Raw genomic sequence first — 26726 nt, 5'->3', positions numbered from 1 at the left:
TAGCCAGTTTTCTGCTACCTGAGCCTTGGAGAGGATGAGAAGGTCTGCCTGCTGTGCCATCTTTTGAAAAGGCCTAAAGCAGAAATGAGAGCACAAGGCAGAGGTCACCTTCTCATTCTGAGGGCCACCTTTTAAAAAGGCTTAACAGAATTGCCAAATGTCATGGTCAACTCTTGACTCTTGGCCAGTGGAAAATTGCCTGGGCCTATATATATGTTGGAGAAACTCAGATAAATAGAAAAGGACTTGTAAACAGCATGAAGAACTTGACATCTGCTATCCAAAGCACTTAAAGTTACAATCAGGTGTTACTGGATGATTAATTGCATGGACATTTGGGGGCTGACTTTTGTTGTGATTATTCCAGTTGTGGGCTTTGGAAAAGCGGGGAATGATTTTCAGTTATGTGGGTGTTAAGTCTATGGATCTAGAATTTACAACTGAAAATCACTCATTCAAAGTGTGACTTCATAGTAGGGCCAGCTCCTCCTAGGTTGTCTTTATTTTTTACATAAAATACATCTGGTACTTCTTACTTGGGAAGTTTTACTGTGTCCATTAAAATGTTTAAATGGGAATGCCACCAAGATTCATTTAATAGCTGAAAACCAGTTTTTTAACTAGAATAGGATGAATTTAACATAGAATGATGTAACCTTCTGGGGAACTTTTTATAGAGAGCTTACATACTGTAATTGGGGAGAATTTTGTCTTCACAGTAGTAAACTGGTGGTTTTATAAAGTTAGCATTATAGTATGTTATATAAATAAACATGTTATATAAAATAACATTCAAGTATGTTATAACTGTGAAAAATTAAAGACCTGGAGTTATCTGCAACCTTTATGTGCAATAAGGAAACTGCCGTAGGCCCCCTAGCATTTTACTCAATGTTTGCCTTTGTGTATATGTTTAGATTGCTATTGTAAAGCTAGCCACGTGTTTTCCTGCCCTTTACTGGTATTTAACACATTTTCTCAAAGCTTTTTTTTTTTTTTTTTTTTTTTACAAAACTCAAAATAAAACAATTGGCTGAGCTAATCTTGTTTCATATTTTAAAGTATCTTCTGTTAGTAGAAGGTGGCAGTATGATATATTCCTAGTCTGTTTCTTTCCCTCACTGAGAGGTTCTTTTCTGGGTGGAAGCTCTTCCTCTCCAGCTTCCTTTAGATCAGGGGTTGGCAAACTCCAGCCTGCCCCTGAACCAAATCCAGCTCACTGCCTGTTTTTGTAAATAAAGTTTTATTTGCATACACTATGCTCATTAATTTGCATATTGTCTGTGGCTACTTTTGTGCTACAATGGCAGAGCTGAGGAGCTGTGACAGAGATCACATGTCCCATAAAGCCTTAACTATTTACAATCTTGCCCTTCACAGAAAAAGTTTTTGCTGGCCCCTGATTTGGATGCTTGAAGAAATTCAGTTTTAAAATAGGGTGTAAAAATCATGGCAACAGATTTTTGAGATTTTTTAAAAAATATGCCTTAGGGTTAAAAGAAATACTTTAAACCTGATCTCTGCCTGTGACGACTCCTGGCCTGCAACAGTCTTTAAAAGGCTTTTGAGTGTAGAATGCTGAAAAAGGTTATCGCCAAGTGCTGGCAATATCAAGTAGTAAGATCGAGGCAAGCAGATTTGACATTGCAGCTTAATGTTTAGGTTCTTAATGGATAATTGCTAAAATCCTTGAACCCGATACAGTTTCCTTCATAGTCTTTGAATTCCTTCATACGTAGACTAGCTTTTAGCTGAACCATGCGATTGAACTACATCATAAAATCTGCTTCCTAGCAAAACAAAACAAAATAAATCCTGTCATGAGCATGACTCGAGTCATTTAATGGTATAATTACAAAAACACCAGCTAGAACAATTTAAAAGTAAAAATTTGCTTCAGTTCATTAGGTTTCTCCCATCCCAGGGGGCAAAATTACTTTTTAAAAATTGGTTCTGGGCAGAGGGAGGGGGAGCTGTTTGAAGGAGAACCAGATGAGTCAGGTTAAAAACAATACCACCAGGACCTTTTATTTAATATTAAGTAATTTAATCAAGATAGACAGGACTGCACTTGGCCCTTATTCACATTGATGTTTTTGTCCAGACACCTGCTGATGTGAAATGGTCCCAAATCACATCTCCCCTTTGTTGGGAGGATGCCTTGTTGAAATGGCTCCAGCAGAGGCAGGTTCAGCCTGGGAACTCAAGCTCTTTCTCTTTTATGGCCATAAATATCCACACTGCACTGTCACTTCCTTACTGGAAACTTCATCTCAAGCAATGTGCCCGTCATTATTGAACAGCTCATGATATTCCTGCTCAGCAGAATTGCACAGCAGTTGGTACCAAGTCAAGTCCCAGTCTCTGACAGTGTGACAGATTGCCTCCGCGGCGCTGCTTCTCCAGTGCTGGGGCAGCATGCTGAGTGCCCCGGTTCATGGTGACTGACCTGGAAGGGAAGGAACAAAGGACATTTGAGCTTCAGAACACGGAAATCCACAGACAGAAAGTCTGTTGAACCCTGACGATGTAAAGCCTCTTAAATGTGAAATCTATAATCTTCCTTACCCAAGCTGTATTATCTAATGCTGGAAACCCATACTGAATCGGTCATCTCTGTCACTTCTGGTTTGTGAAGACAGATCAGGAGAAAATGACCCCAGAGGTGTTCAGTGAAGGTAAAGACAGGAAAACTATGGGGGCACCTCTGTCAGTGTGGCTGTGCTTTCTCAGCTGCTGCTGTGGGGCGCCTAGTGAGGAGAACAGAGCTTTTGGGGACCTGCTGGATACAGTTGGCAGAGAAGCTGGGGTTGAAGTCGTACCTTTAGGCATCAACCATGTAACCATCCATTCACTTGTGTACCAGCTCGTAAAATCAAGCCAACAACTGGCTGTTCTGTAAAACTGAGGCTGTATATAGGCAATGAGTGCAGCTTTCTGCCTTTGTGGCACCTAAAGTTTTTTCTTTCATTTAAACACATTATTGGTGTCACTGTATGTGAGCAGTGGAGGGTGGGCTGACTCTGGGTATGTTTTGTGCTAGTTCTATCACTAGTTTCTTTCTTGTGATCCTCCCCCTCACCTTGGATGTGTACCAAATTTGGCATTTGCTAATGTGAAATGTCCATCAGCCTAACAGAACTACTGATGCAGAGTCTGGGAAAGAAGCACTTTCAAGATGATTAAAAATGTGTAATAAAGATTCACACTAAGGCCGGGTGCGGTGGCTCACACCTGTAATCCTAGCACTCTGGGAGGCCGACGCGGGAGATTCACTCGAGGTCAAGAGTTTGAGACCAGCCTGATCAAGAGCGAGACGCTGTCTCTACTAAACATAGAAAGAAATTAGCTGGAAAACTAAAAATATATAGAAAAAATTAGCCGGGCATGGTGGCACAAGCCTGTAGTCCCAGCTACTTGGGAGGCTGAGGCAGGAGGATCGCTTGAGCCCAGGAGTTTGAGGTTGCTGTGAGCTAGGCTGATGCCACGGCACTCTAGCCCAGGCAACACAGTGAGACTCTGTCTCAAAAACAAAAAAAGATTCATACACTAAGCATTAAGGAAAAGCTAATTTCATAAATGCTTTGAGACCTATCTATAAATCTATAGTGTTCTGCTAGTACAGTTGATTTACCTAAAGAGCGAGCCACCCTGTCAAATTTTAGTATGATTTAGTTTAATAAAAACCAATTTCCAGATGGGCTGACTTCTGGTTGACAAGATGGAGTAAATGCACTTCTCCTTATTTCTCCTACAAAGTGGAACTAAAAACCCCAGATATGATATATAAAACAAAGACAAGATGACTCTGAAGGGTGGAAAGAAGGCAGACTGACTAGGAACCTTGGCAACTGAGGAATACTGTGGCCCTGGGTTTTCTTTTTGCCTCCTCTACATCCTGGAATTGGGTGCTGAAGAAGGCAGCAGGCTTCAGAAATGCCAATGGTCACAGACAAAAAAGCCCCGAGAAAAGACTGTTATCTCTAGCCAAGGGACAGGGAAAGGTTCAGCCTAGAAAGACAGAACCCAAGCACCACAGAAAAAAATCCCCCTTCCTGTTAGCAGAGGCCTAGTGGAAAGCCAGGGCTTCTGCACTGCTACCCTGGCCTGGCAGTAACCAGATGGTGCACCCCTTCCTCTACTGGTATGGTGTCGGTGGAGGCCTGCTAAAATACAAGATTTCTTTCTTTTTTTATTTAATCAACCTAAGTGTCTATCAATAAAATAGAAGATTTAAATAAGATTCAGGGATTCATAACATGATAGATACCCGAAGTGTCCAAGACAATGAAAGGAGCACTTATCAAACGAAGAACCAGGAGGATTTGACCTTGAATGAGAAGACGACTGACAGATACTCACACTGAGATGACACAGATATTTAAATTATCTGAGACAGATTTTAAGGAGCTATCATAAGAATGTTTGAGTTAGCCATTACAAACACACATGAAACAAATGAAAAACCAAATTCTCAGCAAAGAAATATAACTCTAAAAAGAACCAACTGAAAATTTTAGAACTGTAAAATACAATAACCAAAATTTGAAAAACTCACTGAATGGGCTCAACAGCAGAAATGAGATAACAAAGTAAAAAATTAGTGAATCTGAAAATAGAACAATAGAAATTAATCTTAACAATAGAAAATACAATGAAAAAAAATGAACAGCCTCAGGGACCTGTGGTACCATAATAAATGATCTACCGTACGTGTCATCAGAGTTCCAGAAAAAGAGTGGGGCTGAAAAGTACTTGAAGAAATATGGCTGAAAATTCCCCGAATTTGGCAAAAGACATAAACCTACATATTCAAGAAGCTGAGGGAACCCCAAACAAGAAAAACCCAAAGAAATCTGTACCAAAACACAGCATAATCAAACTTCAGAAAAGTAAAGACAAAGAAAAAATCTTGAAAGCAACTGAGAGAAATGACACATTACTTATAGGAACAATGATTCGAATATCAATGGATTTCATATCCGAAAGCACGGAGGTCAGAAGAAAGTAGCACAACATTCTTCAAGTGCTGAAAGAAAATAACTGTCGATTCATATTTCTATAGCCCATGATAACATCCTTCAGGAATGAAGGTGAAATAAAGACATTCTCAGATGAAAGAAAACTGAATTTATTGCCAATAGAACTGCTGTAAAAGAATTTGCTAAAGAAAGTTCTTCCAACAGAAAGGAAATAATAAAAAAAGGAGGCTTGAAATATCACAAATGGAGAAAGAACAACAGAAAGGGTAAAATATTAGCAAATTTAATAGATTATTCTCTTGAGTTTTTAAAATTAATTTTGCTGATTGAAGCAAAAGGTATTGTATGATGTGGTTCTCCATATATGTAGAGAAAATATTTAAGAGGGCAGGATAAAGGAACCTAAATGAAGATTAGTTTTCTGCATTTCACTGGAGGTAGTAAAATGTTGACACCAGGAGGCTGTGATAAGTTACATATGTATAATCCAAACAAACCACTAAAATAAGCATACGAAGAGATACACTCAAAAACATTGCAGATAAATTCTGAAAAATGTTCAGGAAACTCACAGGAAGGTAGGAAGAGGGAAACAGGGACAAAAAACAGAAGGAACAAACAGAAATCAAGTTTATTTTTAAAAATGGCATACTTAAGTCTTAAAATAATAATTATGTTAAATATATGTGGTTTAAATATACAAATTAAGAGATTGGCAGAATGGGTTTTAAAACATAAGTATATGCTCTCTATAAGAAATTCATTTCAAATATAATCATATAGGTAGGTTGAAAGTAAAAGGCTGAAAAAGATATACCATGCAAATATTAATCAAAATAAAGGAAGAGTGGTTATATTAATATTAAATAAAATAGACTGGCGAGGCATGGTGGCTCATGCCTATAATCCTAGCATTTTGGAAGGCTAAGGTGGGAGGATCACTTGAGGCCAGAAGTTTAAGACCAGCCTGGGAAAGAGCAAGACCCCATCTCTACAAAAAATAGAAAAATTAGCCAGGTATAGTGGCACATGTCTGTAGTCCCAGCTACTCAGGAGGCTGAGGCAGGAGGATCACTTGAGCCCAGGAGTTTGAGGTTGCAGTGAGCTATACTGACGCCACTGCACTCTAGCCTGGGCAACAGAGTGAGACACTGTAATAAATAAATAAATAAATAATAATAAATAATAAATAAATAAAATAGACTTTGGAGCAAAGAAGATTGCCAGGGATAAAGAAGGACATTACATAAGGGTAAAAGGGTCAATCCACCAACAAGACATAGCAACCCTAAATATGTATGCAGCAAAAAAAAGAGCTTCAAATTTTCTGAAGCAAAAACTGAAAAAATAGAAAGGAGAAATAGACAAGTCAGTCCACATTTATACTTGGAAACTTCTTCAACAAACTTCTTCAATCACTGTCTAGTGATTCTGTCTAGAATCACTAGACAGAAAATCAACAAGGATATAGAAGAACTGAACAATACATCAACCAATAGAAATGAGTTGACATTTATAGAACACTCTACCTAATAATAGTAGAATACACATTCTTTTTAAGTGTACATGGAGCATTCACAATGTAGACCATATCCTGGTTCACAAAACAAAACTGTACAAATTTAAAAGAATTTAAATAATAATAGAGTGTGTTCTCTAACCACAATGGACTCAAACTAGAAATCAATAACAGAAAGATAGCAGGAAATTCTCCAGGAACTTAGAAATTAAAGAACAAACAAATAATCCATGGGAAATTAAACAATATATTGAATGAAAATGCAACGTATCAAAATTTGTGAGGCTGAGAGGGAAATTTATAGCACTAGATGCTTACATTAGAAAAAAGGGAAGGTCTCAAACCAATAATCTAAGCATTCACCTCAAGAAACTAGAAGATAAAAAACCTGAAGCAAGCAGAAGTAAGGAAATAAGAGCAGAAATCAGTACAATTGAAAACAAAAACAATAGAGAAAATGCAATGAAACAAAAAATGGGTACTTTGAAAAGATCAAAAAATAATAAACCTCTATCAAGACTGACAATAAAAAAGAAGACACATTACCAATATTGGCAATGAAATAGGGGATATAACTACAGACCCCACAGATGTTAAAAGGATTGATGAAATGGACTAATTCCTCAAAAAGCACAAACCACTACAACTCACCCAATATGAAATAGATAATTGGAAAGCCCTATAAGTACTAAAAAGTGAAGTTAATAGTTAAAAGAATATCTCCAGGCCTAGTTTCAATGGATACTTCTACCAAATGTTGATGTAGAATTAACATCAATTCTACACATCTCTTCCATAAAATTATGAGATCAGTATTACCCTGATACCAAAACCAGACAAAGTAAAAAAAAAAAAAAAAGAAAACTACTGACCAGCATCTCTCCAGTATCTCTCATAAACTTACATGTAAAAATCCTTAACAAAATATTAGCAAATCAAGTGCAATAATATATAAAAATATTTATATATCATGGCCAAACAGGGTTTTTTCCAGGATGCAAGGTTAGTTCAATATTGGATAATCAATCCATGTAACCCACCACATTAACAGGCAAAGAAAGAAAAATCACATGGTCATATCAGTTGATGCAGAAAAGGCATATGACAAAATTTAACACCGATTCTTGACAAAAATTCTCAACAGGCCGGGCGTGGTGGCTCACACCTGTAATCCTAGCACTCTGGGAGGCCGAGGCAGGCGGATCGTTCTGAGCTCAGGAGTTCGAGACCAGCCTGAGCAAGAGCGAGACCCCGTCTCTACCAAAAAAAATGGAAAGAAATTAACTGGACAGCTAAAAATATATGTAGAAAAAACTAGCCGGGCATGGTGGTGTGTGCCTGTGGTCCCAGCTACTCGGGAGGCTGAGACAGTAGTATCGCTTGAGCCCAGGAGTTTGAGGTTGCTGTGAGCTAGGCTGACGCCACGGCACTCGCCCCAGGCAACACAGTGAGACTCTGTCTCAAAAAAAAAAAAAAATTCTCAACAAACTAGAAATAAAGGGAGAACTTCCTCAACTTGATAAAGAACATCTACATAAACCTACATCTAGCCTCATTCTTTATGGTGAAAGAATGAATGCTTTCCCCCTAAGATCAGGATGTCTGGCAAGACAAAGATGTCTGCACTCACCACTCTTATTCAACATAGTACTGGAAGTCCTAGCCAATGTGATAAAGCAAGAAAAGGAAATAAAAACTATACTGATTGGAAAGGAAGAAATAAAAGGGTCCCTATTTGCCAATGATATGATTATATAGCCATGAACAACATAACATTTCAGCCAATAACAGACCACATATACAATGGTGGTCCCATAATCTTATGTGTATAGCATGCTGTACCATCTTGGTTTATCTAAGTATAGTCTATAATGTTCACACAATGATGAAATCACCTAAAAGCATTTCTCAGAAAATGTTCCCATTGTTAAGTGATGCAAGATTCTATATGTAGAAAATCCAAACAACATACCCCAAACTCCTATAACTATTAATAATAAGTAAATTCAGCAAGTTTTCAGGATATAAGATCAATATAAGTAAAGTTTTTTTATATATATTAACACTAGAAACAAACACATTGAAACCAAATTTTAAAACTCATACTACTTACAATTACTCAAAATGAATGAAATAATTAGGTATAAAGATAACAAAAAAGGTAAAGGACTTGTATGCTGAAAACTAAAAAACAATGAAAGAAATCAAACAGGATCTAAATTAAGAGAGACATACTGTGTTCATGGACTGGAAGACTCAACATAATAAAGATGTCAGTTTCCCCCAAACTAATCTATAGGTTTAAAAAAATTCCTATCAAATTCCATCAATACTTTTTATAGGTGTAGACAAGCTTATTTTAAAATTTATATGGAAAGACAAAGAAACCAGAATGACTAGACCTTTTTTGGAAAAGAATAAAGTAGGAAGAATCACTCTACCCAGTGTTAAGATACTGCATAACTACATTAATCAAAACAGTGTGGTATTGGTGGAGAGATAGACTCCTTGATCAATGGAGAAGAAAGTGAACCCAGAAACAGACCTACATATGTATGGCCAGCGGATTTTTGACAGAGGTGCAAAAGCAATTCACTGGAGGAAGGATAGTCTTTCCAATTAATGGTGCTAGAGCAGTTAGACATCCAGAGGCAAAAAATAATCCTTTACCTAAACTTCACACTTTATACTAAAATGAACTCAAAATGAATCACAGAATTAAACATGGACATGGATAAGCTTATCCTAAAATTTATAAGAAAAGGCAAAATAAAAAAATATGAAACTTTTACAAGAAAACATAGGAAAAAACCTATGGGACCCTAGGGTTAGGCAAGGAGTTCTTAGGTATGATATCAAATGCACAATACACAAAAAGAAAAAACTGATAAATTGGACCTCATCAAAATTTTAAAAATTTTACTTTTCAAAAGACCTTGTTAAGAGAATGAAAAGACAAGATACAGGAGGAGAGAAAACATTTGCGACCGCACATCTGATAAAGGACTTGTGTCTAGAATATATAAACAACTCTTCAATGTAAAAAGTAAATAAAAAATCCAGTTGGAAAATGGGCAAAACATCTGAACCAACATCTCACAGAGCAGGAGATATGGAAGGCAAATAAGCAAATGAAAAGATCACTAGCCATTAGGAAAATGCAAATTAAATTCACAATGAGATATCACTACATACCTATTAGAACAGCTAAAATAAAATATAGTGACAATACCAAATGCTGGTGAGGATGTACAGAAATTTGATCTCTCATACATTGCTGGTGGGGATGTAAATAAAGGGTACAGCCATTCTGGAAAACAGTTTGGTAGTTTCTTAACTAATTAAACACTTACCACATGATCCAGTAATTGCACTGCTGAGCATTCATCCCAGAGAAATGGAGATTTATGTCCACACAAAATCCTGTACATGAATTATAGCAGCTTTATTTGTAATAGCCCAAAACTGAAAACAATCCAAATGTCCTTCAATGAGTGAATGGTTAAAAAAACTCTGATATATCCATACCATAGAATACTACTCAGCAATGAAAAAGAACAAATTGTTATTAAACAAGACAACCTGGATGACTCTCAGGAGAATTACACTGAGAGAAAAAAGCCAATCTCAAAAGGTTACATATTGTATGATACAACCTTCTTGAAATAACAAGATTATTATAGAGAAGGAGTTTTTGCCAGTGAAGGGTGGGATGGGATAGGGTGTGTAACTATAATGGGGTAGCACTAGAGAATTTCTTTGTGCTGATGGAATAATTCCATATCTTGACTGTAGTGGTATTTACACAAATCTATATGTGATTAAATTAGATCTATGCACACACACACATATATACAAAATGAGTGTATGTAAAAACTGCTGAAAACTGAATAAGGTCTATTATTAGATTTTACCAACATAAATTTTGTGGTGTTGATATTGATCTACATATAAGATGTTTCTCTGAGGGAAGCTAGGTGAAAGGTACACGGGACCTCTCTGTACTGTTTTTTGCAACTTCCTATGAGTATATAATTATTTCAAAATAAAAAGTAAAAAAAAAATTACTCTGTCATTGTTTCTTTGTGCAGTGTATTCAGCTCTTCATTTGGGTAGATTTAAAGCCCCAGAAAAAAACTTGGCAGTAACTCAGGGTGGTTTTGTCAATGATTAACCAAGTGCTAAATGTTGCCAGGTCAGATCCCATTTCTCAACAAACGTTTATGGAGAGTAATACCAGCCCAACCCCTGGACCCATAGGCACTCTTTTGTATCCTTTTATTAAGAATCTTCTTTATGATTTTATATCTAGAAAACCCCAAAGATTCTTCCAAGAGATTATTGAAATTGATAAATAAATTCAGCAAAGTCTCAGGTTACAAAATCAATGTACACAAATCAGTAGCTTTCATATGCACCAATGACCAGTAAAGCTGACAACCAAATCAAAAACTCAGTACCTTTCACAATGACAACAAAGAAAATAAAATACCTAGGAATATATTTAACTAAGGATGTGAAAGACCTCTACAGGGAGAACCATGAAACACTGAGGAAGGAAATAGCAGAGTACATAAACAGATGGAAAAACATACCATGCTCATGGATTGGCAGAATCAACATTGTTAAAATGTCTATACTACCCAAAGTGATCTACAGATTTAATGCAATCCCTATTAAAATACCAACGTCATTTTTTGCAGATCTAGAAACAATAATTCTACACTTCCTATGGAACCAGAGAAGACCCTGTAAGCCAAAGCAACCTTAAGCAAAAAGAACAAAATGGGAGGCATCAATTTACCAGACCTCAAGCTATACTACAAGGCTATAGTAACTAAAACAGCATGGTACTGGCACAAGAACAGAGACATAGACCAATGGATCAGAACAAAGAACACAGATATAAAACCATCCTCATATTGCCATCTGATCTTTGACAAAGCAGACAAAAACATACACTGGGGAAAAGAATCCTTATTCAATAAATGGTGCTGGGAAAATTGGATAGCCACACGTAGAAGACTGAAACAGGATTTGCACCTCTCACCACTCACAAAAGTCAACTCATGATGAATAACAGACTTAAACCTAAGGCATGAAACCATTAAGAATAAGAATTCTAGAAGAAAATGTTGGAAAAACTCTTACAGACATCGGCCTAGGCAAAGAATTTATGAAGAAGACCCCCAAAACAATCACAACAGCAACAAAAATAAATAAATGGGACCTGATCAAATTAAAAAGCCTCTGCACAGCCAAGGAAGCAATCATTAGAGGGAACAGACAGCCTACAGAATGGGAGAAAATATTTGTATGCTACACATCCGATAAAGGGCTGGTAACTAGAATCTATAAAGAACTCAAGCAAATCAAAAAAAAAATCAAACAACCCCATCAAAAAGTGGGCAAAAGACATGAACAGAAACTTTTTGAAAGAAGACATACTAATGGCCAACAAACATATGAAAAAATGCTCAACATCTCTAATCATCAGGGAAATGCAAATCAAAACCACAATGAGATATCACTTAACTTCAGTGAGAATGGCTTTTATCAAGAAGTCCCAAAACAACAAACACTGGTGTGGATGTGGAGAGATAGGTACACTTATACACTGCTGGTGGGACTGCAAACTAGTACAACCTCTATGGAAAGTAAGATGGAGATACCTCAAAGAACTAAAGTAGAAGTACCATTTGATTCAGCAATCGCATTACTGGGTATTTACCCAAAGGAAAAAATCCATTGTATTAAAAAGACACCTGCATTTGAATGTTTATAGCAGCACAATTCACAATTGCAAAGATGTGGAAACAACCCAAGTGCCCATCAATACATGAGTGGATTAATAAAATGTGGTATATGTACACCATGGAGTACTACTCAGCCATAAAAAATGGTGAACAAATACCTCTTGTATTAACATGGATGGAACTGGAGACCATTGTTCTAAGTGAAGTACCACAAGAATGGAAAAACAAACACCACACGTACTCACCATTAAATTGGAACTAATCGTTCAACACTTATGTGCATGTAGGGAAATTACATTCATTGGAAATCAAGGGGGTGGGAGGGGGGAGGAGGGGATGGGTAAATTCACACCTAACGGGTACAACGTACACTATCTGGGGCATGGGCACACTTATAACTTTGACTCAAATGGTACAAAACCAATTTATGTAACCAAAACTTTTGTACCCTCATAATATTCTTTTTTTTTTTTTTTGGAGACAGAGTCTCACTGTGTTGCCCCGGCTAGAGTGCCGTGGCGTCAGCCTAGCTCACAGCAACCTCAAACTCCTGGGCTTAAGTGATCCTCCTGCCTCAGCCTCCCGAGTAGCTGGGACTACAGGCATGCGCCACCATGCCCGGCTAATTTTTTCTATATATTTTTAGTTGTCCAGCTAATTTCTTTCTATTTTTAATAGAGACGGGGTCTCGCTCTTGTTCAGGCTGGTCTCGAACTCCTGAGCTCAAATGATCCACCTGCCACAGCCTCCCAGAGTGCTAGGATTACAGGTGTGAGCCACCACACCTGGCCTACCCCCGTAATATTCTGAAAGAAAAAAAAGAGTCTTCTTTAAAATTGTTTATCTACCTGAAAAGCTGCTTTTCATTCAAGTTCAAATTCTCTATCAAATCATTGGCAGTACAAGGTGGGAGGAGAGGAGCTCTGAAAGAACTATTACCACCTCTAGGGTATTTGAAGAATTTAAATGAAGTTCTGCCTATCCAGGCTGGAGGCAGCAACCTCATAAGGCCCTTTCTTTCTGCGTAGTTCGAATGGGTTCCCATCCTCCCCTGTCGGCCTCTGGTTCCTGAATGTCACTGCACCAGGTCAGGGATACTTATAATCTTCCAGTTCTGACTTATGCCTTCATGAGGCCTGTAGTCCCCAAGTAGACCCTAAATGAACTATCAGCTAATTTCCTACCATTTCTCAATATTTTTGGTTGTGTTTAAAACATAAACATGTCCATGAATTCTTAGTGTGATGTTCCCTAAAACTCTTAAGTCCCCAGTATATTAGACAGAAGATTAAGAATTTAATTCACTCCAGACTCCAGCTCTTCGTTTTATGGGCCCTTGTTCACATGGAGCAGTGAAATATTCAACTTTTAGTGCACATTTAAAACTTAAATCCTCAGTTTATCAGCTAGCTACATCTCCCAAGTAGCTAGCTTTGTCCTTTTATCCAGCTGCTAAATGTTTGACAAGGAAGAATTAAATTTTAAACTGCTACACTTCTTGGTTAAAACTATTTCCACTTACCCAGAGTTTGGGGAGAATGAAATGTTTGCTACTGCCTGAAACAAGCATAGACCCTTCTGTTTATTCATAAGTCAGAACTATTTAAAGACCTATCCTGTATGATAATAGAAAACTGATAATAAAAACTGTCTTAGTGTAATTAATTTCAAGAATTATAGAGATTTCTGTATGTCATTGTTTTGAAAAGCAGGTATAAAAGGTTTTTTTAAAAAAATATGTGGCACTGAAGTGTGAGGTCATTCCTCAAACCTCAAATAATTCACAAATTGGCTTTCACTTTTTTTAAAAAAAAAACAAAGATTATTTATTTAAAGATTCAAAGTCATACTCGAACGAGTTGGTATTTTATCTCCTTTGCTACAGTTCCCAAGTGTTTAAATTACAAGCCAGGCCCTAAATGCAGCTGGTTGACCTGACAGCCTCATTGCCATCAAAGGGAAACTTCATTCCCGGTTCATTCTGGGTCTATGCAGCCTGGATTGCATGCAGTTGGCTCAGCTGAGGCTCCCCTGGCTACAGCGGTATAACTCAGGAAGACACACTCTTAGCATTTTAATCATACTTTTTTCAACCTTTGAAGTGGGGATGGGGGAGGGGGAAGAATGAACTTCCTGCTGGCTTTAGAGAACAGAAGATTCAACCAGATGAACTGAACAGTGCAGCTCTGCCTCTCTCAGTGGCCTTCCTGTCCCCCATTTCAGGTCAGGTAAGGAGCCCTGGGCCTTCCAAGGGGATGTGGAAATTTACACCTCATTTCCACTCCCTGAATTGCACTTGTAAATTTTTACCTTCAAGTTTTTCTTGGTCTTGCCTCCAGAAGGTATGTGCCTGTGACTCGACTCCAAAGTGTCCTGTCCCTGGCCCCACACTTGTGCCAGGTAAGGTGCCCTGGGTTGACCACCAAAAGCTACTTCACAAATGCTAAAAGTTAGTGTTGGCACTTAGCACTTTGGCCGAGAGAGCTGAGATTTCCGGGTATTCAGTATGTTCCGTTATCACCGGCTGGATTACTTTCCAGCCTATTGTAACAGCCTTCCTTCTGGATCCACTCCAGAGCAAATGGGCTGAGGAAGGGCTCTGGCCTCCTTTTCAATGGCCATGTGTTCTTGTGGGGTCTTCTCCCAGCATCCTAAACTGGAACCACACTCTGAGGATGATGTTAATGTCTAAGCTTATCTGGTAACCCAGGTTAAGCTTTCTTAACCTTCCTGTTTTCACCTCAAATCAGTGAAATACAGTGCCAAGGAAAACGGAAATGACTGACAATGTGTACGACAATAGAGCCACTACATATTTTTTTTAAGGGAGCTGCCTAGGGGCAATGTTAAAATAATACTTGAAATACCAGAAACTTCGAAGTACAAGCATTCCCTAGCTGTGCCGCCAAAGCAAAATGTAATAGGAAACATTTAGTTTGCTAATATAACCGCACCCCCAAATAGCTTAGAAATGTACTTTAAACAGCATAAATGTTATACACAATTTTTATACTTTCAATCTGAAAAATGAAGTGGCAGTGGCAGGGGGAGCCAGTTATACTGGCACTAGTCAGTAGGTCTCAGTCGTGTTCAACTTGAAACAACTCTCGACTCAGGTAAAAATGGGCTGAATCAAAACAAAACAAAAACAGACCAAACTTTGGGCTGAAGAGTGGGAAGAGGAACTGAAGGAGAAGCCACTTGCCTGGACCTGAGCAGCCCCAGTGGAGAGCTGAGAAGCACCATACTCCTGCCGTCCCCACCCACCGTGGGAGGAATTCAGAGTAAAACCTCAATCTACGTGAGTCATTCAAGCCCAGAGTCAGCCAGTACGAAAATTAAATGGCCATTATATTTCCCCAACAGAATAAGATAATAGCATGTCTCCAATTTTATGATACTCACCCCAACTAAAAATTTCCCAAGCTTCTGAGCTCACTTGAGAACAAATGGACGTGCACCAAACCAGTATTAACAAGACTTGGAAACAGCTGAGTTTGCCTAGTTGACTTTTTTTTTAATTTATTTATTATTTCAGGGTTTTGTGAGGGTACAAACATTATAGTTACACTTTATGTCTTTGCCTCACCCAAATGCAGGTTAAAGGCATGCCTTTCCCTCCCTTTAGTGCTCCCCGTGTCCTTTAGTTGTAGATTTGCCCCCCCATCCCCCTAATCCCTAGAGAGTATTTCTGCCATGTGATCAACCTAGTGTTGATCAGTTAGTACCAATTTGGAGGTGAGTACAAATGGATCCCGCTCTTCTGCTCTTTTGGTGCCCCACTTTGGATAATGGGCTTAAGTTTAATCTAGGAAAGTATAAGAGGTGCTAGATCACTGTCGTTTCTTATAGTTGAGTAATATTCCATTGTAAACATATACCAAATTTTAATAATCCACTCATGGATTGACGGGCACTTGGGTTGTTTCCACATTCTTGCAATAGTGAATTGTGCTGCCATAAACATTCGGGTGCAGATGTCTTTATCGTAGAATGTTTTGTGCTCTTTTGGGTAGATGCCTAATAGTGCTATTGCTGGCTTCTGCACTGCCAAGGAAACTATCATTAGAGTGAATAGACAGCCCACAGAATGGGAAAAAGTATTTGCTCTCTACTCATCTGATAAAGGGCTGATAACCAGAATCTATCTAGAACTCAAAAAAATCAACAAGAAAAAATCAAACAACCCCATCAACAAATGGGCAAGGGAAATGAACAGAAACTTTTCAAAAGAAGACAGAATAATGGCCAGCAAACATATAAAAAAATGCTCAACATCTCTAATCATTAGAGAAATGCAAATCAAAACCACAATGAGGTATCACCTAACCCCAGTGAGATTGGCCTCGATCAAAAAAACACAAAACAACAAATGTTGGCGAGGATGTGGAGAGACAGGAACACTTCTACACTGCTGGTGGGACTGCAAATTAGTGCAACCTCTGTGGAAAAGAATTTGGAGATACCTCAGAGAGCTAAAAATAGAAATACCATTCGACCTAGTTGACTTTTGTTTTTCCTTTCATTGAGTTGCTCTGAGATATGATTTCAGTTGGCGTACATAATTGCTTTTGTGAGTAAAGTTGCTCCCAACTCCAATAAAGGAACTGACTCAGTATTCTAGAATATGTATTTGGACGGGCCACCTGCAGATGTTTGCTATCCATCAAGGGCGGGTGAGAGGGGTTCAAGAGGACACGGAACTGGGAAGTGACTTGAAGCTTAGACCTGCAATTCAGGCACAGGGATTAAGGGTCAAATGAGTGGCTGAAGGTGTTCCCCACCTCACCCCCACACTGGGACTGCCCACTAGGGCTCTTCTTCTGCCCTCAATCAGCTTTGGGATTCCCAGTGAGGATGCCTAGTCAGTGTACAGGATCTGTGGACCAGCCAGAGTCTTGCCAATGACTTCAGGTATCTCCCTGCAGAGTGAGGCAATTTGTCTGTCCCCACTTTCCTTGCCTTTCCTGTCCACAGTCTGGTGGGAGTAAAATGGCTCCATGGCCTAGAGCAGGTTCTCATTGGCACAGGACATTGGATTGTGTCAATCAGTCCTCCCCCTGGCCCATAGAATTGCTGGAGCTTGCCACACCTTAGATCAAGACAAGGATTTCTCATGAGCTCAAAATAATTTCTCTTTCCCTTCGTTGAGAAATAAAAATAAAGTAAAATAAATTTTAAAGGCATTCAATAATGCTAGGAATTTTGTTATTCTTTGGGGGGGGGCGTGTATGTGTGTTTATTTTCAGCTAACCATCTCCTTTTTTTGCAAAATTGTCCTCTTTGCAATCCCTAGCAGCTGGGAAGGGTGAGGTTGCAGAAATACAACAATGTTGTTTGCAGAACCTGAAAAATACATTGTTTCCCTTTATCACATCCATGTTGGTGATATCCTTTATTACAGCAAGAGACAGCATCTACTTTTGTTGCTTCTAAAATTGTATACTTAACATATGCCAGCTCTTGGCTGGTCACAAGGAAGTCCTATTTTTAAAATATTATGTTGATTTTAGTATTTTTGGCCTACTGTTCCTATAATCTCTCTGAAGCAGTAAAGAGGTCTTTTTGATAAAGTCTGATCTCAGACATGGGAAAAGTGACCTCAAAGCTCTGGCACATTGTTTCCTCATGTCTGCCTTATCTGTCTGCATGGAATGACTCCTTCAATTAGCCTCTCAGTTCTGTCCCGGGGCTGCTTGTAATTTTCCCCACTTTGTCATCTTTACTGAAGAACTCACAGTCTCGAACCTGGATCCACTCCCCATACTTTACAAACATTTCTGTGCTGTTCTATTACAGAGCAGAATCACGCACTTTGGACCTGCAGTTAAAGCTGGTTTCTCCGTTTCCAGCCTGCTGGATACCATGACCCAACGATATTAAACAGCACATAGCTCCCTCCAGGCATTTGGATCTCAGGCTTCCTACTGGCGGGCCCAGAGACTACCCTGACTCTTGGGGCACCTTTTAACCCTCCTGCCTTAAGGTAATGCTTCACAGAAAAGGCTTCAATTCCATAAGCAAAAACATGCCTACTTCAGTGGCTACCTTCGGAATGCGGCCCTATAGCAAAGTCCTTGCTGCTTCTGTCCATTTCAGGGGAGGGGAGTCTGCTGGCTTAGAATATAGTCATCGTTGAAGTCAAGCATGGTGGTCCTCTTTCATAGCCTCTTAACCTCCTAATTTAAAAATGTTCACCATCAGCTGATGCTCTAATTTATTCTCAGCATCCAGCAGGATGGTCTTAAACATGAACAAGGTCAGCTGCAGAAAATGTCAGACTCTGGCTTGGTGCCTGGGCGCCGAGGACGGGAGTGAAGCTGAAGGATTCCAATTCTCATGAAGGCATCACTGAGCTCTGCAACTTTTCTCCAATTGAAACTGCTTCCTGTTCAGCTCCTAAACAGTTCTCCCCTTCCCTGTGTTCTTGAACTTGGGCCAGAGCTGTTTCTTAGTCCCTACTGTTCTTACTGTGTACTGCACCTCAGCAGAAATGTTTCTTTCAATGGAGCAAGTTCCTTTTAGTTCCACTACGAAGTAAAAGGATGAGGAGGCAGCCAGGAGACCACAGAAGAGAGAGGGTCCTTTATTAGTCATCTTGTTCAACTGGAATGTCAGACACAAAAAAGTAAGGCTACTTTAGCTTTATTAGTTTCATTCCTTTCTGGGCTGCTCATGTTGAGAAACAGGCTGAGATGAGGCATATTGAAAAATTTTAAACCAGCTGTTTGTAAATGATTTTTTAAAAGCATCATTCCCAACCATTTGTATTATATTTGTATTAATGGGAAGAAAACCGCTGCTGAATGTAAAGAAAAAAACCTCTTAGAAAACCCTCTGAATCCTGCCTCAAAAACTGCAAATGAGCACTTTTGTCCTTCCCTACCTGAGACCACAAAGAGGGCTCTCAGGAGCATAGAGAAAATGTATGAAGGGGACTCTTTATATATGGGATGCTATCTCTAACAGTTCACTATTTTTAGGAACTACTAGCTGTGCATAGCACTAAATCCATAATGGAGTTTCCATGTTTTAAAAGAAAAAAAATGTACAAAGGGTTAAACCTTATTTAAAATCAGCCTAATTTCCCCTGTGATAGTGTCCCCAAGTCAACAAGTACCATCCACCGCAACAGTACCAGAAGAAGGCCACCTGAATAAGAACTTTGCCAAAACCCAATGTCTGGTGGAAGTGTGGTTTTGTAAAGGGATAATAATTTTTATGTCCAAATGTATCCAGTCCTTCAAAATAATCACAAAAAAATAACACTTTCCAAATACATGTAGACTGCAGAAGGCCTAAGAAGGTGATTTCATCTCGGCATTCTAGTTACCACAACCTGAGGTGTGAGGCAACATTCACTGTCAGAGATGAACTGTAGGATCAGAGAGAACCAGGATGCTAGGAGAAAGGGTTTTCCACCCATTAGACTGGCCAAGATGAAAAAATTTTTAAAAAATCCATGTTATTGAAAGTCTGGGAAACAGATTTTCCAAGAAACTGCTGGTGGGAGTGAACGTTGATATGACTTTGAAGAACTTTACTTCTCAAAATGTAAAAAGCATAAACCTTTTGCTACATAAGGTCACTCCACTATAGGAATTTTCTGACAGATATATGTATGCAAAGATAATAGAAATATGCTACTAAAAATGCAATGAAATATATTAATAAAATAGAACAACCTAGATGTCCTGCAGTATGGACCAAAGAACTCGTTAAATGTTATAATACATTCCTACAATGAAATACAATATAGCCATTAAAAAGAAGATGATATGGGAAGATTTTCACAACATTAACTGAAAAAGTACAGAACAATAATAAATATAGTTCAATCCCCTTTGTGTATAAAAAGGCTATATTTTTTTCTGTTGAATTTGCATAAAACATTTCTAGACACATACCACAAGAAATGTTGTGGTTGTTTTAGGAAGTGAGACCGGCAGGTATTTCATACCCTTCTATACTGTTAAACTCTATTTTCACCATGTGCTTATATTATTTCTATACATTTTAAAGATGCTAGTTTAAAAACAAAGAAAACTTGATTTTAATCCTCTGGCTGTGTTATCCACGACAATTACCTAACCTCTCTAGGCTTGTTTCACCATCCATAAAATGGGGATACTACCTACCTCACAGAGCTGAGGACTGACACAATATGCATTAAGTAAGTAACTGCACAAAATAGGCACTCAGTAAATGTCACCTTCCCTTAGCACCAAGAAACCTGGAAATCCTCTTAATTCAACCACCTCCTCTTATTGGTAAGAACGCTAAAGCCAAAAAGGTTTAGGAACTTGCCCAAGGTCAATCAAGTAGTAACAAGGAGAGCGTGGCCCTGAAGCCTGGATTCCTGTGTCCTAATATAAAAAGTGACTTCATAAGAACCAAGGAACGACTGTTACTACTTTATGCCCACACCCCACTTTGCAGAACCAGCCTCCTCTTCTACCTCACTCACAGACTTGATGAGTCTTGATTTTTACTAAACACCAAATCCACCATCAACTGAGGGGTCCTGCCAGGGAAGGCAGGCCCAAGTGGGAGTTCTAACAATGTTTTAATACAGGTAGCATTAACCTCACAAGAGGCAATAATGATTTGAACACAGATGTGTCTTAAACTGCGCATTCTTTAGCAGTCTGTGTTTAGGCAATAGGTTCTGTTTTCAGTGACATTTATACATAAACCTATATAAAAAATTGGGGGCTCAGTCTCCTGATTAAAATGGAATGACTTTCAAAATGATTTGGTGGTGGCTGGTCATTTCTTTTTCTGTTTGGATGATTTCCTTAAAAAGGAAGCTTCCTGGTTGTTAGGGCTTAAATCACAGGGCATTGGTCTCCTTTTGTAATTTCTTTCAAAGGATGCATATATCTTGTCAAGAACAAAGACCAAGGTGCCTTAAATATCTACAGGGATGAAATCTTGGGACCTACCAAGGGCAAAGGTTAAAGGAAGGTATGCTGAAAAGGACAGGACAGTACCGCAGGCTGTTTAGAATGGTAGTGGGTAGTGTACAATGATGGCTTACTAGATAAGCAGCTACAGTCAACACAGCATCTGAAGGCATGTGAGAGGGCGATATTAATAAGTGAATCCATGTATAATTTAAGGCATTTTCCACTTTCCATATTAACACCCTACATCTGCTTGGCACTTCAGAGCGCCAAGTTCTTTCACACAAATCACTGTGGCATGCAGTTCACAGCCCATCAACAGCCCTTTATTCTCCATCCTCATCCTGCTCCGGTGGCAGCCGCCTGGCCCAGGGGATGAATCATGACTTCTCCAAGCCAGTGGTTCTTCCCTTTGGCTGCCAGTACAATCACCTGGAAAGCTTTTCAGACAGCCCAGTGGCTGGGTCTGGAGACTCCACTCAGGACTAATTAAATCAGAATCTTAGGGGTGGAGCTCAGGCACTAGCATTTTTATTTAAAAGCTCCTCAGGTGACTGTAACATTCATCCAGGGCTGAGAAGTGCTAGGCTAAGCCAATCATGACACTCCCATTCTCTTTCAGCAATTATTGGGCTAGGGCAGGCCGTGTTGCCCAGTTCTAGCCAATGGGACAGAAAGGGAAGTCCGATGTGGTAGAGGGGTTCTGGGAAAGGTTTTATAACCAGATTAAAAGCAAGAGCATGGCATGAGCAAAAACCACTCCACCTCTGACCGGCTAACCAGCTTCCTTCCTTTCTGCATTTTAATAAACCTGTGTAGTTGTGTGAGGATGTGATGCTTGGAGCTGTGGCTACCATCTTGTGACACTGGGAAAATAAGCTGGTGAATGAAAGCCAAGAAGAGGTAAAATGATAGAAAGAACCTCAGTCCTTGGTTACTTGGTTCAGGATACTGCAGTCCCCACCCAACCCTGAGAAAAGCTCATTGACTCCCTCACTGCCAAATCCTGGCTATCAGGTATGGACCACCCAGAATTTACTCAGGTTAATTCACACGTAGCCTCTCTCCATTGCTGGGCTGAGGGCATGCTCAGATGCCCTGTGGGGAGGATGGCTGTAGAGTCATAGCTTTCAGGGATTTTTTTTTTTTTTTTAGAGACAGGGTCTCGCTCTGTCACCCAAACTAGATTGCAGTGGTGTCATCGTAGCTCACTGTAATCTGAAACTCCCAGGCTCAAGCGATCCTCCTGCCTCAGCCTCCCGAGTAGCTGGGACTACAAGTGTGCATCACCATACCCTACTTACGTTTTAAATTTTTTTTATAGAGATGGGGACTTGCTATGTTGCCCAGGCTGGTCTTGACTGGCCTCAAGTGATCCTCCTCCCTCAGCCTCCCAAAGTGCTGGATTACAGGCGAGAGCCACCATGCCCAGCCAGCTCAGGGATATTTTATATGTTCAGTGGTTGGAACATATTATTAATAGTAATAAAGCCAAGTGTGTTTCCCACCCCAGACTATATTGGCTGGGGTGTCAGGGGTGCTACCAGGGGATTCTAAGGGGGGCCAGGTAAGGTGTGTTATAATGGAGAGATTTTGAGCTCTGGAGTCTACACTGAGTACTGTTCCACCCTTGCCAGCCCAGGTGTGGCCATGAACAAGTTACTTCTCCGAGTCTCAGATTCTGTATCTGAAAAACTGGTATAAATAATGATATACGTACAATGCCTAACTCAACACATGGCACAGAGCCCTTCAGTAAGGATCCATCCCCTTCTCTTCCCTTCCCTTCTCTAGAGTGTGACAAACTTTGGGAAAACCCATCAGTGGGTCAGTAACATTATCTTCCTAGGAACCAGGAATACAAGCATTTTGTTAAGTCCACTAGTTGGTTGTGAGCGCCCAGTGGGAGAGGAAGGACTCAGACACCAAAGTCTGGAAGAGCCTAAAGCTTGCTGCCAGATGTCCCTGCAACCCTGCAAAGGAAGCTCCATCAGCCTTCCAAATAGCAGCACCAGTGTCTTCCCCCACAGTCACTGTCACCCGCAGGGATTCTAACTTCCTAGAGAGCAAAGATCGTCTTCTACACTCCTCTCTATTCTCTTTATGACCTCACCCCAGCCAGCACTCAATAAATGTTAGTAAAAATGAAAAAAAGAAAAAGCAAACGTTTCTGGGGGATTGTCATGTCTTAAAGCCATAAAATGCTGCAGTATTCGCTCAGGGGAGGAGTTCCCTCAGGCCTGTGAAAGAGAGTTAGGGACCATTATGTTACATCTGAAAATACAGGATTAGCAGATGAAAGGATGTTTTTGTTTTTGTTAAGACGTGACAAGTCACCCTGTACCTTACCTTGCCTCGCTGTGAAAATCAGGAAAGAACACAGACTTCCTAGCAATTACAGAAAATGACCAAGAAAACCACTTGATGACTGGGAGAAAAATCAGTTAGCCAGCTTCCGAAATCACTCTGAACCCCTGGCTCTGTTAACAACAAAATCCGTCTTCATTAACATCTTCAACCTTTGTCCTCAGAGCTTAATCCCAGGGGAATGCTGAATTACACTATAAAATAATGAATGGAAACTTAAGTCACTTCCGCCCACCCAGCACTCACTGCTTTTCCTCCTCCTCTGGACTGACCGCACAGTGCAGAAGGTGGCACCCTTCCAACTTGAACAAAGTGTGGGGAAAGGCATTCTCATACCACTAACTAGACTCCCATGGTCAGCATCATGCAGAACAAACTCTTCCCTCAGCACAATGTTACAGGCCATACACTGACCCAGACACTGAACACATTTTGAGATCATTTAAGTCTCACTTTAGCAGGTTCAGATATACACTTTGTAGAGAAAGAACAAAAAAGGGGGTTTCTTTTCACAAAGCTCTTTCTACAGTCACAAACTGCTACTGCCAATCTAAGGCTCCATCTCACAAACGGATGGGGTGGAGAGGGGGAAGCCCAGCCCTGAAGTCTTGTCTGCACTACAGGAAGCTGACCAGGCAGCTTTTGTGACCTGATGTGAAGGGATATTGTCAAATATCCTGCAAACACCAGCTACAGGGAGAGGGAGAGCAGGGGAGGGGAAGGAAGAGCGGGAGAGGGAGAGGAAGAGCCACATACATGAGCCAGGCAGGGGAAAGCAAAGTCTATTCCACTCCATTATACCAGCGCCTGAGACACACAAATGTGCAAAAACTGTTGCAAGAGCCTCCTGACTGTGCCTGCACCTTTTGGAACTCAGGAGGAAAGCCTGAGGGCTCTGCATGAGAGAGACAGATAAGAAATATGAAAACAGAAAGATTAGGGATACGCAGGGTTAGAGTCACTACCTTTTCACCAGATCCTGCTTTTGGCTTTCTCTGTGCCTGCAAACACCATCGCAAAGTTTCCTCGCAGGACAAACTGGCATCAAGATAACTCCATAACCATCAAGCTTAAATGGTTCCCGAAATCCTACAGTCCTCATGTCAATTCCCAGTCTCAAGGTCCATTATGACTATTTCAAACCTTCTCTACTCTCCTCGGACCTCTGATATCTCCTTCTTCATAGAGGGGACTGAGAGTGCGGAGACCTGAGTTCAGCCTCGGTCGCACTTAAACATCCTCTCTTGTCTCAGGGTCCCCGTCTGAGGAGGCAGGTGGCTAAGCTGGAGATCCCAATGAATCTTCCAAATTCTACAAGCCAGACTTTCCCATCCTCTTGGACCAGATGTGATAGGATGGGATATGGGATGGGCCCCTATCCTCTCCCACCGCTACCCCTCCCGCCATTGCGGGCTCCCCGAAGACCCTTTCCTGCCCCGACCCTGCCCCGGGCCACCTTACCCGGATCCGCCCTTGGGGCGGGAGTGGAGGGCTACGTGTCGCCATCGGCCTCCGTCTCCGGCGGCGTCTCCCCATCCCTGGGCGGCTCCTCAGCGCCCTCCTCTCCGCTGCGAGGGTAGGCGAGCAGGCGCATGGCTGGAGCGCAGGCGGCCTCCACCTGGCGCACCTGCTCTCGGCTCAGGCGCTCGCGCCAGGCGTGCACGGCCTCCCGGGCATCGCGCGCTGACAGGTGAAAGGGCCGGTCAGCGCCATAAGCCGCGCCGCGGGTCATGTTGAGCGCGAAGGCGTCGAGCGCGGCGAGCGCGCGCAGCCCGGAGAAGCGCAGCAAGCGGCGCAGCTGCGTGCGCGGCTGCCGCACTAGGTCCTCGTAACGCAGCCTCAGGTAGCGGCGCCGCAGCCAGGCGGGCGCGCCGCGCGCGAAAAGCAGGTCGCGCAGCCAGGCCTCGCAGATCACCTCCAGCGCGCCCGTCAGGAAGAAATCGGCGCGCGGCGCGGCGGGCAGCGCGCGGGACTGGCCCCCGGGGCGAGCGCCCACGCCGTGCGCTAGCAGCACGCGGTGGAAGCGGTCGCCCCTCTGGCGGGTGCGCAGCACCTGGATGCTCTCGCGCAGCAGCCCCTGCCTAGACTTGAGGCGCGAGTTGTGCACGGCCCGCGGGTCGCGGAAAAGCTGCACGACCTTCAGGTTGAGGCCCGGGTCACGGAGCAGGGGCACCAGTACACCCAGGTCGAGCAGGCGCACGTCCTTGATGACCACCACCGGGTACTTGCGGCACTCGGCCTCCAGGGCACGTAGCGCTACGGGTGGGCAGCTGCGCTCGCAGGCGGTGTCCTCGACTAGGCCCACCTCGGTGCGGGCTCGGGGCGCGCCAGGGCACAGCGGTGGCGAGCAGATGACCTTGTTGGTCCGCCAGCGGAAGAGGGCGGCCGTGGTGAGATTGGCTGAGTCCGGGGCGCGCGCTGCGGGGTCCCCCGGCGGCGCGTACAGCCGCAACACCGAGAAGTCACAACGGAAGAGCGAGCGCAGCATGTCTCGCAGCGCGCCCTGCAGGCTCTCGGCGTCGCCCGGATACAGTGCCTGCCATAGATGCCACATGGGTTCGTACAAGTAGAAAACGTCCGGGTGCTGATTAAAGAGCTCTCCCAGGAAGGACGAGCCGGTGCGCCAGGTGGCATGTACATAGATGTGCTGCTTCTCGCGAGACACCGCCTCCCCGACGGAGCCGCTGAGGTTGCCCGGGGACCGGGGGGACTGGCCCGCGCCCCCTTCAGTGGTGGGCCGCACCTCCGCGCCCTGCTCGCGTTCGCCGGCCGCCTCCGCCTCCAGGCTCCACACACCCAGGCTGCGCTGCAGGCCAGGGCAGTGCCCGGCGCCCTTGCTCCTATCGCGGCCGCCGTCCAGGACGGAGGGGACGAGCAGCAGCACCAGTGTGTACAGCACCAACAGCAGAGCGAACTTGCAGTACTCTCGGCGCCGCCGCCGCCGGCCCTTCATCGTTCACCAGCCCCCCAGAGCAGGTTGGACGCCCGTCCTCTCCCCTTCCTCAGAAATCCCGTCCCGAGTCCGCTCCGCCGTCCTGTCCCGGCCCCTCTGCGCCCGGAGGAGCGAGGCCGCGGGGCCGTGCATCCACAAGGGAAACTTGGAAGGCGGTGGTACTGGTGGCGGCGCCCCTGCCCTCACGGTTCAGCCGCTGGAGAGCCGCCTATTGGCCGTCTTGGCAGCGGCCCGCCCCGCCTT

General features: G+C 42.0%; 1 protein-coding gene across 1 annotated transcript; it reads right to left on the bottom strand.

Moving 5' to 3' along the window:
- Window positions 1–1818: 1818 nt before the first annotated feature.
- Window positions 1819–26726, bottom strand: CHST7 (carbohydrate (N-acetylglucosamine 6-O) sulfotransferase 7). The gene is made up of 2 exons (XM_012652293.1): window positions 24992–26726; window positions 1819–2449 (listed from the first exon to the last, which is right to left on the bottom strand). The coding sequence occupies exon 1, from the start codon at window positions 26481–26483 to the stop codon at window positions 25023–25025; it is 1461 nt and encodes a 486-aa protein (XP_012507747.1). The 5' UTR covers window positions 26484–26726; the 3' UTR covers window positions 1819–2449; window positions 24992–25022.

This window comes from Propithecus coquereli, unplaced genomic scaffold, assembly GCF_000956105.1.
Source record: "Propithecus coquereli isolate 6110/MARCELLA unplaced genomic scaffold, Pcoq_1.0 Scaffold388, whole genome shotgun sequence".
NCBI lineage: Eukaryota > Metazoa > Chordata > Mammalia > Primates > Indriidae > Propithecus > Propithecus coquereli.
This window is presented reverse-complemented; position numbering and strand designations above follow the sequence as displayed.